An 18996-nucleotide genomic window follows, 5' to 3' on the forward strand; every position below is an offset into this window, starting at 1 on the left:
GAAAACTCCCTTTCATTAACATTTTGCCTAAAAATTAAACAACATTCGTAAATTAGTCACAAAATCCTTTAAGATTAAAATACATATATATACTTAAAGAAAACTACATAGTGCTTATATCCTAGTCATTTTAGGAGAGAATTAAGGGAATAAAGCCCAAGTAATAAATATTAACATCAATCTTTTCCAGAATCATGATGGTCAAAATAAATGAGACTCTTCTCCTAATTTTGGTTCAAAATACCAAAATTTTTACTTCAAAAACTCTCTAACAGATTATTATAAAATCTTAACATTTGCCTAAAAGTCTTTAAGTGTTTTCACACAACTAGGCAATATAACAAAAAAAAAGAGCACAGGCTTAGGCCGGACGCAGTGGCTCACAGCCGTAATCCCAGCATTTTGGGATTTGACCAAGGCACACCACTTGAGTCCAGTGGCGAAACCCCGTCTCTATAAAACACACAAAAAAATTAGCCGGGTGTGGTGGCACACACCTGTAGTCCCAGCTACTTAGGAGGATGAGGCAGGAGGATGACTTGAGCCTTGGAGGCAGAGGCTGCAGTGAGCCAAGATCACGCCACTCACTCCACCCTGGGTGACAGTGAGACCCTTTCTCAAAAAAAAACTTTTTTTCAGCACAGACTCAAGAACTCAACCCAGCTAGGCAAGTTATTTAACTTAATTTTGCCTCAACTGTCTCACCAGTAAAATTGGGATAATTTTACCTACCTCTGGGAATAATCCTAGACTATTAAGTGAGTTAATACATGTATTACAATAAATCACAGGGTAGTGCCTGCATAGTTAACTAAGCCTCAATACTAACCTAATAATAAATGAATGATATCAATAATCACCAGCTGTGTAGTCTGTGTATACCACAATTCTGCTCTGTAAGGTAAGTGGCCTAAATTCAATGGCCTAAATAAAGACCTATTTAGTAACAGTACTCTATATTCCTATTATTTTACCTGAATTGCACCTACCTAATTCAGTTTGCAAAAGAAAGGTTAAGTATTACACCTCTTATATAAAAAAAAGTGAGATCTAAATAAGTTAAATGACTTACCCAAAGAAACAGTAATGTGAAGGCAGAGCCAAGGCGAGGTTCCGGTATTCTGAGATTCCTTAAAACTTTGTCCTCTCCAAAATTTTTAGCCCTCCATCAACTCCTTCCCTCCTAACAAAGATACAGGTATAATGCACCCCCAAAAACCTCCAATTTAATAATTTTAAATTTTCATTAAGCTATACATTCGATTTGTGCACTCTTCTGAATGTTTGTTTTATATCATAATAAACAGGTTAAATGGCTTATCATTAAGTGTATTCACATATGAAGAGAAGTAGTGGAAAAGTTACATCAAAAGCTAAAAGAAGACAAACTCAGAAGATTATGTTCTTTAAAATTTTGTGAGAGGCAAAAGTTTTTAACTGAGGTATAATATACATACAAAGAAGTGCACATTTCCTAAGTCTACTATTCAATGATTCTCAGAAACTGAACACAACCACGAAATCACGACCCATATCAAGACACAGAACATTACCAGCACACCTACAATCTCCCGTCCTCACAACCAAAGATAACCATTATTCTGATTTCCATTCTCATCTGTTAGTTTTGTCCGTTTTTCAAGCTTTACAGAAATGGAGTGCTCATTTCAGCAGCAAATATACTAAAATTGGAACAATACAGAGAAGATTAGCGTGGTCCCTGCATAAGAATGACATGCAAATTGGTGAGGCTTTCCATCTTTCTTAATTATTAGAGTAGTATTATTTAATATCCAAAAAACAATGATCAATATGAAGAATGGGATGAACTAATCAATACTGTGATTGAAGACAACAGCATTATTTGTCTGGGAAACTAAAGACAAAATAACTAGAAAACTATTAAAACTGTTACAGGAGTCAATTTGCTACTTAAGGAATAAACACATACTCTATTCACAATAAAATATACTATATACTATGGAATTAAAATTACATTTCTGGCTGGGCACAATGGCTCACGTCTATAATCCCAGCACTCTGGGAGACCAAGGTGGAAGGATCACTGGGGCTCAGGAGTTCAAGACCAGCATGGGCAACATAGCAAAATTTCCAGAATAGGACCATGTGTAGCATCTACATGTGGACAAGTATGAGTGTTTCTTATTTAATAACCCAAGTGTCATCTCCATGAATGCATGTATACAACTTTGTTGGACTGAAGGCTCCTCATCTCAACCCCACTGGAGGTAAACGCTATAAATGTAAGTAATTCAAGAAAGTCTCATCCAAATTAATTCATGTAAAACAAAATAAGAAACATTTGCCCCATCAAGGTAATGTTATAAAATGTGTAACTACTGTCTTTATCAGTGACTCACTTATAAAGTAGATCTGAACTACGGATTACTACTACTTACTTTCATTTAAAAAAAAAAAAAAAGTGGCCAGGCGCGGTGGCTCACGCCTGTAATCCCAGCACTTTGGGAGGCCGAGACAGGCGGATCACGAGGTCAGGAGATCGAGACCATCCTGGCTAACACGGTGAAACCCCGTCTCTACTAAAAAATACAAAAAACTAGCCGGGCGAGGTGGCGGGCGCCTGTAGTCCCAGCTACTCGGGAGGCTGAGGCAAGAGAATGGCGTGAACCCGGAAGGCGGAGCTTGCAGTGAGCTGAGATCCGGCCACTGCACTCCAGCCTGGGCGACAGAGCGAGACTCCGTCTCAAAAAAAAAAAAAAAAAAACCGGTATGAGATACTTTTGTAATTTTCTTTACCCAAATATTCGCTGCAGCCATAAAAAAGAACAAAATCATGTCCTTTGCAGCAACATGATGCAGCTAGAGATCATCATTCTAAATTAAACAATGGGTAAACATGGACATAAACATGGGAAAAACAAATACAGGGAACTAACAGAGAGGAGAAGATGGGAAGGCATGAGGTTCAAAACTACCTACTAGGGGCTGGGTATGGTGGCTCACACCTATAATCCCAGCACTTTGGGAGGCTGAGGTGGGTGGATCGCTTGAGTCCAGGAGCTCGAGGCCACCTGGGTAACAGGGCGAAACCCAGTCTCTACAAAAAATACAAAAATTAGCAGGGCATGGTGGTGCACCACTGTAGTCTCAGCTACCCAGGAGGCTGAGCTGGGAGGATGGACTGAGCCCGAGAGGTCAAAACTGCAGTGACCAGTGATCGCAACACTGCACTCCAGCCTGAGGGACAGAGACCTACCCTGTCTCAGAAAACTTAAAACTATCTAGTGGGTGCTATGCTTACTACCTGGGTGATGGGGTCAATTGTACCCCAAACTTCATGCAATATACCCATGGAACAAACCTGCACACTATTATTATTGGGAGAAAAAGAGCTAATTTATAACAACATATGTAGCTTGACCCAATTTGAGGAAAAAGTTTACCTTTGTATATTTGTTGAAAACAACTATCAATAAAGGACTAAAATTGTGTACTATTCATTCATATGAATACTACACAGCTATTAAAATTAATGAAGTAAGGCAAGTGCAGTGGCTCACACTTACAATCTCAGCTACTCGAGAGGCTGAGGCTCGAGAATCACTTGAACCTGGGAGACGGAAGTTGCAGAGAGCCAAGATTGCGCCACTGCACTAGAGCCTGGGTGACAGAGCAAGATTCTGTTTCAAAAAACAGTAATAATAATACACATATATCGACATGTCATTTTTCAAATTATAGAAAGTATGTACTAAAATATCACATAAATTTGAAACACAATACTACATAAAATGTATGTAGATATTTGTAGGAAGAATATAAGTGCATGAGCTAAAAACATAAATAACTTCTGCATAAGAAAATAGGATCTAAGAGGATGACAAAACGGACTGCAACTGTATGCATATTTTAATTTTTAAAAACAAATATAGGCCAGGCACAGTGGCTCACCCCTGTAATCCCAGCACTTTGGGGGGCCAAGATCACCCGAGGTCAGTTCAAGACCAGCCTGGCCAACATAGTGAAACCCTGTCTCTACTAAAAATACAAAAATTAGCTGGGCGTGGTGAGGAGCTCCTGTAATCCCAGCTACTCAAAAGGCGGAGGCACAAAAATCACTTGAACCTGAGAGATGGAGGGTGCAGTGAGCAGTCACTGTGCCACTGCACTCTAGCCTGGCAACAGAACGAGACTCCAAGGAAAGGAAAGGAAAGGAAAAAGGAAAGGAAAATAAAGAAAGAAGGAAGGAAGGAAGGGAGGGAGGGAGGGAGGGAGGGAGGGAAAGAAAGGGAAAGAAAGAAAGAAAAAGAAAGAAAAAGAAAGGAAGGAAGGAAGGGAGGGAGAGAGGGAGGGAGGGGGAAAGAAAGAGAGAGGAAGGAAGGAAGGAAGGAAGGAAGGAAGGAAGGAAGGAAGGAAGGAAGGAAGGAAGGAAGGAAGGAAAAGAAACCTACTGAATTAATACATGGTGTTTGTTAAATTATTCTCCATATTTTTCTAAATTTTTTAAATATTTAAATTTTACTTTAATAAGCCAAGGTTGTGGAATTCAGAGACAGACAGGCTTTGTAGATTCTCTATGGGATTTGTGTGTGTGTGTGTGTGTGTGCACGCGCATGTGTGTGTCAAGCCTGTTATTCTGTACTATAAAATTTCTAACTAAAAAAAAAATTATATTATTAGGTTGGTGCAAACGTAATTGCAGTTTTTGCACTGTTGAAATTTGCCATTTGGTACTGGAATACACTCTTAAATAAATGTGGTTATGTTATACACCATTTGAAGGCACATTTCGTGCCTTTTCTTGCTAATAACGTATTTTTTGCTTTTTTTTTTTTTTAGACTACAGAAATTATGTTAGACAAAAAGCAAATTCAAGTGATTTTCTTGAGTTTAAAATGGATCATAAAGCAGTGGAGACGACTCACAACATCAACTACACATTTGGCCCAGAAACTGTGCACTGGTGGTTCAAGAAGTGTTGCAAAGGAGATGAGAGCCTTGAAGATGAGGAGTGTTGTGGCCGGCCAGAAGTTGGCAACGACCAGTTGAGAGCAATCATCAAAGCTGATCCTCTTACAACTACACGAGAAATTGCCAAAGAACTCAATGTCGACCTTCTACGCTTGTTTGGCAATTGAAGCCAATTGGAAAGATGAAAAAGTTTTTTTGTTTGTTTTTTGGTTTTTTTGAGATGAAGTCTTACTCTGTCGCCTAGGCTGGAGTGCAGTGGTGCAATCTGGGCTCACTGCAACCTCTACTTCCCGGGTTCAAGTGATTCTCCTGCCTCAGCCTCCCTAGTTGCTGGGATTAGAGGCGCTCGCCACCATGCCCAACTAATTTTTGTATTTTTAGTAGAGATGGGGTTTCACCACGTTTTCCAGGCTGGTCTTGAACTCCTGGCCTCAAGTGATCTGCCCACCTCGGCCTCCCAAAGTGCTGGGGTTATAGGCGTGAGCTACCACGCCTGGCCAAAAGGTGAAAAAGATTGATAAGTGGGTGCCTCATGAGCTGACCAAAAATTTTAAAAATCGTCATTTTGAAATGTTGTCTTCTCTTAGTCTATGTAACAACGATGAACCATTTCTTGGTTGGATTGTGCAACAAAAAGTGGATTTTATACGACAACAGTGATGACCAGCTAAGTGGTTGGACTGAGAAGATGCTCCAAAGCACTTCCCAAAGTCGAACTTGCACCAAATAGACGTCATGGTCACTGTTTGGTGGTCTGCTCCTGGTCTGATCCACTACAGCTTTCTGAATCCCAGTAAAACCAACACATCTGAGAGGTACGCTCAGCAAATTGATGAGATGCACCAAGAACTTCAATGCCTGCAGCCAACACTGGTCCACAGAAAGGGTTCAATTCTTCTCCCCGACAACACGCTGCACAACCAACATTTCAAAAGTTGAATTGGGCTACCAAGTTTTGCCTCATCCACTATATTCAACTGACCACTTGCCAACCGACTACCATTTTTCCAAGCATCTAGAAAATTTTTTGCAGGGAAAATGCTTCCACAACCAGCAGGATACAGAAAATGCTTTCCAAAAGTTCATCAAATCCCAAAGCACGGATTTTTACACTACAAGAATAAACAAACTTGTTTCTCATCGGCAAAAATGTATTGATTGTAATGGTTCCTATTTTGATAAATAGAGATCTGTTTGGGCCTAGTTATAATGATTTAAAATTCACAATCCAAAACCACGATTGATTTTACACCAACCTAACAGTACCTACGTTTATTATCTTAACTGCTCTTCAACATTTTTTTTTTTTTTTGAGACAGAGTCTCCCTCTGTCACTCAGGCTGGAGTGCAGTGACACTCTCTTGGCTCACCGCAACCTCCACCTCCCAGGTTCCAGTGATTCTCCTGCCTCAGTCTCCTGAGTAGCTGGGATTACAGATGTCCACCACAACACCCTGTTAATTTTTTTATTTTTAGTAGAGATGGGGTTTCGCCATGTTGGCCAGGCTGGTCTCAAACTCCTGACCTTGGCCTCCCAAAGTGCTGGGATTATAGGCACGAGCCACCGTGTCCAGCCTAATCTTACTCTTTAAAGGCAGATAATAACAAATGTCTTAACCCAGAAATCTAACCTTTTTGAATGATGTTCTCCATTCACAGAAGCATTTAAAACACTACAAGTGTGCAGTAAACTAACAGCAAAAGCCAACAAGCTCTAATCACTTAAACTCTAGAGGATATATGACACAGCTCTTCCTAAAATATCACCAGATGACTATATAAACTTAGAACGGCTCAACTCCCAGCTATATATTAACACCAAAACTCCAATAAGTCTATACTGTCATAATAAAAATCATTTGCCTAAATATCTTCCAACTCATATCAGATGTATTAATATAAACCACATCCCATCTGAATTGCTACAACTCCACTTGATATTTAAAACACAACACCACACACATACACACACACACATACACACACACACACACGGACACAGAACTCGGCAGTTTGGGCTGAGTTCTGTGTTTACAGAGTTCAAAGAAACTGATTTTTCTTAAAGTGTCTTTCATAATTCTCAATCAGCTTATTCAGAAGAAAGAAACTAGATGGCTCAGTCCTCTTGTATTTAATTGTGATCAAATCCCAGAATGTCTTTAGTCATAGTGGAGTTCACAATGATAAAGTTCAAATCAGTTTACCTGCCCCATTCCTCCCATACTACTTCCTACAACTGCCACTCCTCTTAGGAACTGGAGCCAGTTAACCACCCACTTTCTCAATGGTGACTGCGACATAAACCTTCACAAGACATCCAATGAAACATAAAGACTTTAAAGTAGCAGTTTTTGGCTGAGTGTGGTGGCTCACACCTGTAGTCCCAACACTTTGGAAGGCCAAGACGGGCGGATCACCTGAGGTCAGGAATTCAAGACCAGCCTGGCCAACATGGCAAAATCCCACCTCTACTAAAAAATACAAAAAAATCAGCTGGCTGTGCTGGCTTGTGCCTGCAGTCTCAGCTACTTGGGAGGCTGAGACACGGGAATCGCTTGAACCCAGGAGGCGGAGGTTGCAGTGAACTGAGATCACGCCACTGCACTTCAGCCTGGGTGACAGAATGAGACTCCACCTTAAAACATAAAAAATAAAATAAAACAGCAGTTTTTCCTACTTATAAAAGTAATACATGCTCATTGTAGAAAAATGGGAAACTCTAAAAGAATAAGAAGCAAAAAAGCCACATTATCCCACCAAGACAGAAATTAATTACTACTAATCTTTCCATTCATGGCCATCCAGGGTATCTTCTGTATATAAAAGTGTCTTAGTTCACTTACCAAACAGGATTTTAAGTACTGCAGAACAAGGGGGAAGTAACATACTAGTTCTTTGGAAGACTAATTTTCTTCAGTGTAAAGAAGTTACACTTACAGTTGAGTAAGTCAACCATATGTACAGGAAACTGGACAGAATGACAAAGGTGAGGGGAATCATACCTGCTCTTTTTCATTCACTCACAGCAAACCATGGAGTCCATGTTTTGGGAACCATTATGTATGCAAAGGCCAACTAATGAGTATGTTTCCTTTATAAATAGCAGCCTACTAAATAAACAAATACATACATACATACAATTATACAGTCTTGCCACAGAAGTTACACACATAGTGAAAGGAATGACATTAAGAGTATTTTTTTGTCACCATGAAAGTATCTTAAGAGAAAGTAAAGGGATATGTGAAACATTGATCTAAAATTCATGACCTCTTCCACAAAAATATTTTCTGTGCACGTAAGATGAAGGAACAATCTCACTATGGAAAACTTAACTGTTGGTTTTACAATACTATAACTTATTTACATGTGTAAATAAATATGCAGGAGTTTAAACAGTTAGTCCACAAATATTGATAGCTTACTCTGTACCAGGCAATGTATTAACTGCTAGGAAGTAAAGGAGAGAACAGCCACCAATCCCTATTTCTGCACAACTTTCAGTCTACCTCTTGAAATATGATGTCAAACACTAAGCATGTGGCCTCCAGCAAGTCCCAACAGTCCTGATTAAATGATGATCTCAAATCCTTATGATGATCTAAGAATACATATGTAAAAGTAGCTTATAAATCATGTTACCTAAAGTAAAAAGAGATATGTAGCCTTTTGTGCAAAGCACTGCATATAGCAATCATCTTCCATATAAATTATCTCACTTCTTTTAACTGGCAAAAAAATAATCACTCAAGTTGCTTAATACAATCTCTTTTCACAGTCTCTAAGATTTTAACATTATCTTTCTCTGCCAATGACCCACATGAAATAACTGAAATTAATTTCCCCACTGTTTTCTAATACAAAAAGCCTTGTTTCCTGATTTCACAACTTATAGGGGCTGGGGGGCAGGCAGCCACAGATGAAAAGCAACTTATTCTAACTCAAGAAAAAAATTATCTTTTAATCTAAGAATCATCATGGAAAGTTTTTTATAGGCTCGGGCTAATCCAAATAGAGTTAGTGACAGGTTAATTGTGGTACTTTGAAAGCAAAGGAGAGCAAGTAGCAATTATTCATCCCTTCACTCAGTCTCTAGGACCTAACCTCTTATAAAACAGGGAGATATATATTATAGCCAAACTGCTTTCCAAAAAACGTAATTTTTAAAAATATGTTCTACACAATATTAATTCTTCATATCTAAAAGAGATAGATTACTTACATTGTTTCTTATCCTACTATTTGTCCTTTCCAAATTCAGCCACCTCAACAATGCAAAAAGTATCGAACTGATGTTTTAAATTTATTTTTGCCCTTATTGCAGATATGACTCTCAAGAGCATGAGACTTTTTTTTCTTTTTTTTTTTTTTGAGACAGTGTCTCACTCTGTCACCCAGGCTGAAGTGCAGTGGCGCAATCTCGGCTCAATGCAACCTCCGCCTCCCAGGTTCAAGAGATTATCCTGCCTCAGCCTCCCAAGTAGCTGGAACTACAGGCACGTGCCACCACGCCCGGCTAATTTTTTGTATTTTTTATTTTTTATTTTATTTTTTTTTTTTTTTTTTTTTGAGACGGAGTCTCGCTCTGTCGCCCAGGCTGGAGTGCAGTGGCGCAATCTCGGCTCACTGCAAGCTCCGCCTCCCAGGTTCACGCCATTCTCCTACCTCAGCCTCCCGAGTAGCTGGGACTACAGGCGCCCGCCACTGCGCCCGGCTAATTTTTTTCTATTTTTTAGTAGAGACGGGGTTTCACCATGGTCTCGATCTCCTGACCTTGTGATCCGCCCGCCTCGGCCTCCCAAAGTGCTGGGATTATAGGCAAGAGCTACCATGCCCGGCCTAGCATGAGACATTTTAAAGGCATTCAAGATCCAACTAAACTGGACCATCTGCAAAACTAGTGAAATACCCAAACACGAGCATCCGTAAATGCCCAATACTAAACCTTAAGAGTCTAAAGCAGTAGCACACAAAGCAAATATAACATATCTCCAGGAGACTGGGCACGGTGGCTCACACCTGTAATCCCAGCATTTTGGGAGGCCAAGGCAGGCAGAGTTCCAGATCAGCCTGGCCAACTTGGCAAAATCCCGTCTCTATTAAAAAATACAAAAATTAGCCAGGCATGGTGGCACACACCTGTAATCCCAACTACTCAAGTGGCTGAGGCACAAGAATCACTTCACCCCAGCAGGCGGAGGTTGCAGTGAGCCAAGGTCGCACCACTGCACACCAGCCTGGGTAACGGAGAAAGGCTCTTGTCTCAAAAATATATATATATACTATATATCATATATACACATACATATTACATATTACATATACACCTATGTATTATATATACATACATTATATATTACATATACGTATATTATATATACATATATAATACATATATTTTACACACATATATTATATATACATATATTATATATACACATATATATTATATATACACACCCACACACATACACACACCTCCAGGAGTAACCAAGACGCCCCAGGGTAAAAAAGGAAAATATCTGAACTTTATTTTTAATTATCAACCTTGTTAATTTTTTGTTTGTATTTTATAAAGTCCACAATAATCAGTTACTATACATATATTATTTGTAAATTAAATATCTAAGGATTAAGAATTGATGCTCAATTTTTCTTCTCTTTTCTCAAAGCAACAACATGAAGTCGTATCATTTTTTTTTTTTTTCTGACTTCACTCTTCCCATCCCATCATTTTTTTTTTAAAGAGACAGGGTCTCACTATGTTGCCCAGGCTGGAATACAGTGGCTATATTCATAAGCACAATCACAGTGAACTTTAGCCTTGAACTCCTTGCCTCAAACATTCTCCGGCCTCAGCCAACTAAGTAGCTGGGACCACAGGACCATGTACCACACCTGCTTAATGCTCAAAATTTTTTAGTGATGGGCTAAGCAACCAAAAAGTTTGAAGACCACTGGTCTATACCACTCCCTTGCACTGAACTTTCATTTTTATCAGCTCTCTCCCAAAAGTTAAGCTATGGAAGGAAGTCCTGATGCTGAAAAAGAAACAGAAGAAAAGCTGTTTCAAATTACTTTAAACTCCCAACAACAAGCTAAAGATGACAAATCACTAGCAAGAATATATGGAATTGAATACTAATATGCTGTTGATGGGAATTTCGTATAGACATCCTATCTAAAGGGCATCTTGAGTATATCCAAAGTTAAAACATACATACCCTGTAACCTAATAATCCCACTTTTTTTTTTTTTTTTTTTTTTTGAGACTGAGTCTCACTCTGTCACCCAGGCTGGAGTGCAGTAGCTTAATCTCGGCTCACTGAAACCTCCGCCTCCTGGGTTCAAGTGATTCTCTGTGCCTCAGCCTTCCAAGTAGCTGGAATTAAAGATGCCTGCCGCCACATCCAACTAATTTTTGTATTTTTAGTAGAGACGGGGTTTCACCATGTTGGCTGGCCTGGTCTTGAACTGCTGACCTCAGGTGACCCACCCGCCCTGGCCTCCCAAAATGCTGGAATTACATGCATGAGCCACCACACCTGGCTAATAAACCCACTTTTAAGAATTTATCCTGGCCCAGGCGCAGTGGCTCAGGCCTGTAATCCCAGCACTTTGGGAGGCAGAGGCGGGCAGATCATGAGGTCAGGAGATCGAGATCATCCTGGCCAACATGGTGAAACCCTATCTCTACTAAAAATACAAAAAATTAGCCAGGCGTAGTGGCGCGTGCCTGTACGCCCAGCTTCTCAGGAGGCTGAGGCAGGAAAATCACTTGAACCTGGGAGGCAGAGGCTGCAGTGGGCCAAGATCACACCACTCCACTCCAGCCTGGGCAACAGAGTAAGACACTGTCTCAAAAAAAAAAAAAAAAAGAATTTATCCTAAGGAAATAATAGGACAATTCAATGTCCAAACAAGTTCATCACAGTATTGCTTTAAGAGAAAAACTGACAATATCCATTAACAACACAGAACTGCTATAAACTATGACGCATCCATATTGTAAAAACTACATGTTCATTAAGGGAATATCAATTTTACATGGAAAGTTGTTCTTTAATTATTTCAACAGGTATGTTTAACAAAAAATAAAAATACCAAACATTACATCCAGATGGGATTACAGGTCATCTCTACTTTTTTTTTAAAAACACTAAAACTGTTCTGGGCCAGGCACAGTGGCTCACGCCTGTAATCCCACCACTTTGGGAGGCCAAGGCAGGCGGATCACCTGAGGTCAGAAGTTGGAAATCAGCCTGGCCAACATGGTGAAACCCTGTCTCTACTAAAAATACAAAAATTAGCCAGGCGTGGTGGCGGGTACCTGTAATCCCAGCTACTCGGGAGGCGGAGGCAGCAGAATTGCTGGAACCCAGGAGGCTGAGGTTACAGTGAGCTGAGATCATGCCACTGCATTCCAGCCTGGGTGACAGAGCAAGACTTCGTCTAAAAAAAAAAAAAAAAGTTCTGTAGCTTTCATAACAGAAATAATTTCATTTTGAAATTTAAATGATATTAAGTTAAAACTCCAAATTATTGTCCTATATCACTTCCAAAACTCTTTTATAAACGCTCTGTCTTCCCATGTCATTTGTAGAATCAGTCTAAACAATTACATATTTGGTTTATCTCATGGAAAAATGATAGGAATAGAATAAATAACAACCCTATTTCAAGTTAACCATCTTGTCTTTATACCAATTCTTGCCAGTTATGTCATGATTTATCAATACACTTCTAATTTCTTTATATTTTGCCAGAGTATAAATTTATGAATAATTCTGAAAACTAAATAAATTTATATTTCTCTTCCGCAACTAAGTTACAAAAGTATTAACGACTTCGGGAGGCTGAGGCAGGGAGTATCACTTGAACCCAGGAGGCGGAGGTTTACAGTGAGCCGAGACTGCGCCATTGCACTCCAGCCTGGGCAACAGAGCGAGACTCTGTCTCAAAAAAAAAAAAAAGAAAGAAAAAAAAGTCTTAACTACTAAAGAAATTAGATTTAGACCCCAGATAAGTGAAATCAGAAAAGCTTGCTACCATCTGTCATACCGAAATCATTCTGAGTATCTGTAGTTATCAGCATCAAGACAATACCTCTGTGTCTATATTTACTTCTACTTTATGCAACGTACTGATACATTCTCCTTCTGAAAATGCTTTAAATAAGTACACTGATTTCATTACCCTATGACACTGCCACCTGCTACTTAAAAACACAGCCTTAAAACTTTACACAGAATGTACTAAACTCCTTGCTCCTACCACCTTCTACTACTGCTCCAACATAAGAAAATAGGTGAAAGCCAGCCAAGTCTATTCCAAGTACAGACCTTGGCATAAATGTCAGACACCCCAGGTTCCTCTGAAGTCCCAGCAACATTGTGACTATTCCGACTGGCAGACAGGATACATGTGCTGAAAGGTTTCTCCAGCCAGAGTACAGAAGCAGAAACCTTTTCTGTTGCCATATCAGTGATACTGGTAAATCCTGAACTTGACAATACGGACTAGGTTTACCACTGCTCCACAAGCCAATTCTGCCAAGGCATAAAATAGGATTCTAATACAATATGATTCTAATACCAGCCCCTTACATTTTTAGAATACTTTTCATATACGCTATTCTGTTTGATCCTCCCCAGTAGTCTGTTAGAAAAGTAGAGAAGTTGCTCTTCTTCCTTTCACTAATGAGGGAATTGGAGCTCAGAGGGGTTATGTAGCTTGCCAGAAACAACACGGCTAATGAAGAATAACAACCCAGGCTTGAACCCAAGATTTACTATCTACCCACTTTCATGCTACAATTTTCATTTTTAATATCTGATACAAACATAAACTTAAAAGGTATATTGTTTCTAGATACAAAAGCAATGATAAAAGCATATCAGTATTGATATCACAAAATTAAGATTAAAAATAGCAATGACAAGTTAATAACCTTGGTAGCCTCTAAAGTTACTGGGAGTCCTAGTTCAACCCAGTATGAATCTGATATCATCTTATATCTTAAATCAGTTACACTCATTATAAATTTATGTATATATTCACCATAGAAAATTACAGAATTGGGTGGTAAGAAACAGCTAGCTATATAAATTGCACAAACTCCCCCCAAACCATTCTCAAGTCTTGTGACTTCACACTAACTTATGAAGTTCCCAATGTAAAACCCGATTTGATTTCAACACTAAGCGAATTACAACAGCATAAGCATGTTCTTTCTACATAACACTTGCAACATACATTCAATTTCCAAAGCACTTTTGGACAATGTCTAAAATCTATAAGCTAAAAGCAGAACCCAACACAGAATCTTGTTTCTTTTAAATAAGAAAGGTTCGTCTACCTATATGAGATGAATACCAAATAACATAATTAGAAATTATTAAAAATTTGCAGAATCAGGTTACAGAAACTACTTGAGGTCAAAGACTATAGGCTCTTAATCGTATAGATGGGAAAACTGATGCCCAGAGAAGTTAAGTGACATTCCCAACAGCAATAAATGACACAGATGGAATCAGAATATATGTCTGTCAGTCCAGAAGTTCCCATTATTCTATACTACCTCTGCATTTACTGTGCTCTTAAAAAAGTCACTAATATCTAAAACACTTAAGACCCACTAAGATTCAAAAACTAGGGGACACAATAATGTTCACGACAGTCTTTAGAAAAAATTTCTTAAAGGAATCTCAAAAATTCCAAACAACAAGCACTGAAAGCTGGCTCTTTATTTTCATTTTCTTTCCTATCCAGAACCCTACTTGATCAAAAACTGACTCTTTAATCCATTGCAAAATATTAAGTAGCTTTTAATAACACTGCTATAAACCACCATAACTGTTGTATCAATACTATTCACTTACTAAAAAAATATCTGAGGGCGCAGAATATGCTGATAACTGCACTGGGTACTGGGGACACCTGGGAACAAAACAGACAAGGCCTCTGGCTCTTCTAATGGACAGCTGGGTGCAACTCTAAAAATACTACTCTATGATTTGACAGGATATTTACCAAAGTCCTTCACTACTCTACACAACTATAACATTTTCTTCCACCTCTTCCAAACTTGTAAGAACCTTCACCACACCCCCCTCTAAAACATGAATACTTCCTTTGGAAACAGCATTCCACTTTACTGAAGAAGGTGTGAACGTGGTAACTAGAACTATAGCAGATTTTTAAACTGACTTTACCACTCCTCATGGCCTGCGGCAAATTTCAAGAAGTTTTCACAATCCGTAGTAACCCTTCCTGGTTCACAACCCTGGTCTCAAATGACTGCTAACACACCCATCCTACCCTCCACTAGAAATCTGAGTCAGACGGTTTAGGAGCAACCACGATGGTGGGAAGCATCTTCAGGGGATCCCTTTATGAGCCAGAAGCTGACTTACTTCCTCTCCTTCCCTATTTATTTCCTCTGAATTCTTCAATATATCTTTGGGTACAGTATATCTCCAATTAATCAGCATCTAATTTTATCAAATGTGTTCCTAATAACCTGTGCACAAATTAACTTTTGCCAACAAATCTGTTTCCCCGACATAAATCCATTGTATTTTAAGAGATGCTCAATTTGCATCTCTTTTTTTCATGCTTCCCTTCTTCTCCACCTCTTAAATTCTTAAAGATCTATAAACAAAAGCACCCTGAGAAGTCATAATTAATGGGACGTCTTGACGTCTTTGGAATACCCAACCTAAAGCAAAAGTTCACATGCCTTACTGACCAGAATCATTCACGGAGCTTTGTAAGGATAGATTCCCAGGCTCTATCCTCAGAGATTTTTAATTCACCAGGTCCTGCATGAGTTTGAGGAATTTAGGTAGTCCATAATATTTCTAATGACCAGCCTTAAATTAGACAACCACTGAAGAACCTGGCCTATAAGCTGAGAAACTCAGATTCTTTCATGGCTGGCCATTAATGACAAGCGGGGCTGTACCACTGTGCTGGTCACTTGAAGTTCTCTGAGTCACCTGAAAATGAGGGAGTAATTGGAGCCAACAGAGGTCTTCATAGGCAGCCAATCTAAAATTCTAGAATCCTCCAAATTTAATATCACATACTATACTGGGTTTACTCAAAACAGTGTCATTCTGGCTCGGGGCAGTGCCTCACACCTTTAATTCCAACACTTTGGAAGGCCAAGGCAAGCGAATCACTTGAGGTCAGGAGTTCCAGACCAGCCTGGCCAACATGGTGAAATCCCCATCTCTACTAAAGATACAAAAATTAACCAGCCGTGGTGGCACACACTTGTAATCCCAGCTACTTGGGAGGCTGAGGTGGGAGGATTGCTAGAACCCGGGAGGCGGAGGTTGCAGTGAGCAGAGATCGCACTACTGCACTCCGGCCTGGGCGGGAGAGCCAAGATTCCGTCTTAAAAAAAAAAAAAAGAAAGAAAGAAAGAAAAGAAGGTGTCATTCTGTAAACTCTTCTAGCCTACCCAAGTCATAGGCCCTATAAAGGGAAGACTTTCTGCATGCCATCAATGTCTCCTGTCCTACTGAACAGCCCTGAATCTGAAAGGGGAAGGTCTCCACCACCTCTCCATGGACCAATCACAAACATTTGACATTAAAAAAAAAAAAATCATCTCCTGTAATTCAACCCAGGCCTCTCATGGCATTACCATTCACATATGAGAAAGCTGAACCTCAACTAGAAAAGTACATGGTTTTGGGGTTTTGTTTTGTCTAGGTTGTGGAAAAGTAGATGTCAGAAAACAAAGTGGATGTCAAGATACTATAACAGTAAGAATTTAGGCCTGGGTCTGGAAAGGACATTTGAACATCAATATGTAATAGTAATCCATGTCCAAAACTCACAAGTGAGATTATCAAACTCCAGGGGAGTCTATTAACGTGGCCATAAAATCTACCCCATAATTTTAACATAAGTTTTCCAGCCCAAAATACAACCGACAATATCATCTTATGGGTCTGGAAATGCCATACATAAAGCAAAATTTCTACCGGAGAAATAACACTGTAATCATTTGCGGAGCAGTCTGACCAGTGTTCCCTGAGTTAGGCCAACCGCCCCCAACCATCCTTCCCACCTAAGTACTACCAGGTCAGGAGGATGCCCTGTTGCAGGATCAGGCGGTCACTCCCTTCCACAAGGCCCAGGCCCGTACAGTTCGCCCCGGGGCTCCCATGGCCCCCGACCTCCAGTATCCGGCAACGATGGACCGCCACAGACCCGGCAGGGGGCGAAGGGCGCACATCCACCTCCCAGGAGTCCGTGGGAATAACCCCGGGCGCTCCGAGGCTACGTCCCACACCCAGAGCCGCACGGGCCCATCCCCGCCAGGTCTGGGAAGGCAGCCCGAGCCCAGGACCCCGCCTCCCCCGCACCTAGGGTCCGGGCCGAGCTCGGCCGCTGAGCTCCCATTCCCACTCCCACACCCAGCGCCTCCCCCTGGCGGCGACGGCCGCTGGGGACGCCCCTCCCCGGGCCCCGCACGCAGTCCCCAGCCCTCCCAGGGCGCTGCCTCCTCAGAGGGTGACAGCCGCCTGGCCGGGGCCGGGGCCGAGGCCGGCCCCTCCTCCAGCTCTTCCTCACCCCCCGAGGAGACGGAGGACGGGGATGGGGTTCTTACCGGGCAGCAGGACATGGCGAGGCCCGCCACGGCACAGTCTCCTCCTCCGCCACCCCACCAGGCTGCCTGCCAGGGCCGGCGCGGGGTAGCGCCTGAGCCGCTGGGACGTCTAGTCCTGCTGCTACTACTCCGCCGCCGCCGCCGCCTTCTCACAACCACAACAACATGGCGGCAGCGGCCACACAGAGCGCGCTCCCGACGCCGAGCCGGGCGACGACCGGGGACGCGCGCGCACGCTTGGGCGCTGAGCCCGGTGTCCGGGAAAGGGGGCGGGTCTCCGCCGGTTGGACGGGGGCGGGGCCTGGACAGGTGGTCACGCCCCAGGAGATGGGCGAGGCTGCAGCCCAAGCTAGTACCCGCGGCTGGGGAGAGGCTCGCGAAAAAACCCAGCGGAGGAAGAATGGCTCGACAGATGGGAAATGGGTGGAGAAAAAGAGATGACAAAAAAAATCTGGAAGAAAACCAAAGGTGGTCCTACAGATTTTTAGGAGGCGTCTTTTCCAAGCTCTGTAACCCTGGGCAAGACATGGCTCACTCTACTTACCAGAAAAATAGAACAATAGTGGTATCTTCCACCTGCAATTGTGGTCAGGATAAAATCAGTTTAATATAATGCAAGTAAATATAGTGTTTTAGAAGTTGTATTCAGAATATAATTTCTTTTTTTTTTTTTTTTTTGGAGACAGAGTCTGGCTCTGTCGCCCAGTGGCATCTCGGCTCACTGCAACCTCTGTCTCCCGGGCTCAAGCGATCCTTCCACCTCAGCCTCCTGAGTAGCTGGGACTACAGACTCACATCATGCCCGGCTAATTTTTGTATTTTTTGTAGAGACGAGGTTTCTGCCATTTTGTCCAGACTGGTCTCAAACTCCTGGGCTCAAGCAATCCACCTTCCTCAGCCTCCCAAAGCGCTGGGATTACAGGCATGAACCACCGCACCCTGTCCAGAATACAATTTCAAACTGATTCAACTTCAGCTCCTAATCAAAAGCTCAGCGGGAAGAAGTAAGTTTTCAAACAAAATAAAAAACAACCCCCCCAAAAAATTGTAACCTACCCACACTAGCCTGCAGAATTCCACAAACCAGGATTGCATTACCGTAGGCCCTAACACATTCACCTCCTCTAAGTTGCCTTTTAACATTCTACCCTTGACTTTTCTGTAAACTGTCTGGGAGGACTAGTCAAATGAAATCTATTCCTGCGTCTGTTGTAAACTTTTTCCACAGCACTTTCTGAAATTTATTTTCAATGTTCATTGTCTTTTTACTCCACTAGAATGTAAAAGCTACTTGAAGACAAGGATCTTGTCCTGTTCGTCACTGTTTCCCCAGCACCTAGAACTGTGCAGTGTAAGTAGTAGGCAGTCCAATTTCTTGATTAACTAACAGCTGACTGGGTGCCGGGGCTCACGCC

The 18996-nt window shown here is 41.3% G+C and overlaps 1 protein-coding gene and 1 non-coding gene across 11 annotated transcripts in view; one reads left to right on the plus strand and one right to left on the minus strand.

Moving 5' to 3' along the window:
* MTMR3 (myotubularin related protein 3) overlaps positions 1–17931 on the minus strand; it is a 141671-nt gene extending 123740 nt beyond the window's left edge. For 4 of the 10 annotated variants that reach the window (XM_007975371.3, XM_007975370.3, XM_007975369.3 and 1 more), the window contains exon 1: positions 17582–17931. In XM_007975371.3, the coding sequence (XP_007973562.3) occupies positions 17582–17596 (15 nt within the window). In that variant the 5' untranslated portion in view covers positions 17597–17931. Of the gene's footprint in view, positions 1–12283; positions 12406–17581 lie in introns of all 10 variants that reach the window. The other 6 variants (XM_007975377.3, XM_007975380.3, XM_007975379.3 and 3 more) reach the window with 3 other exon arrangements.
* On the plus strand, positions 1659–1765 carry LOC119627502 (U6 spliceosomal RNA). The gene has a single exon (XR_005243688.2). It is a non-coding gene; the product is annotated as a U6 spliceosomal RNA (small nuclear RNA).
* Positions 17932–18996: the final 1065 nt, after the last annotated feature.

Source organism: Chlorocebus sabaeus, chromosome 19, assembly GCF_047675955.1.
Source record: "Chlorocebus sabaeus isolate Y175 chromosome 19, mChlSab1.0.hap1, whole genome shotgun sequence".
Taxonomy (NCBI): domain Eukaryota; kingdom Metazoa; phylum Chordata; class Mammalia; order Primates; family Cercopithecidae; genus Chlorocebus; species Chlorocebus sabaeus.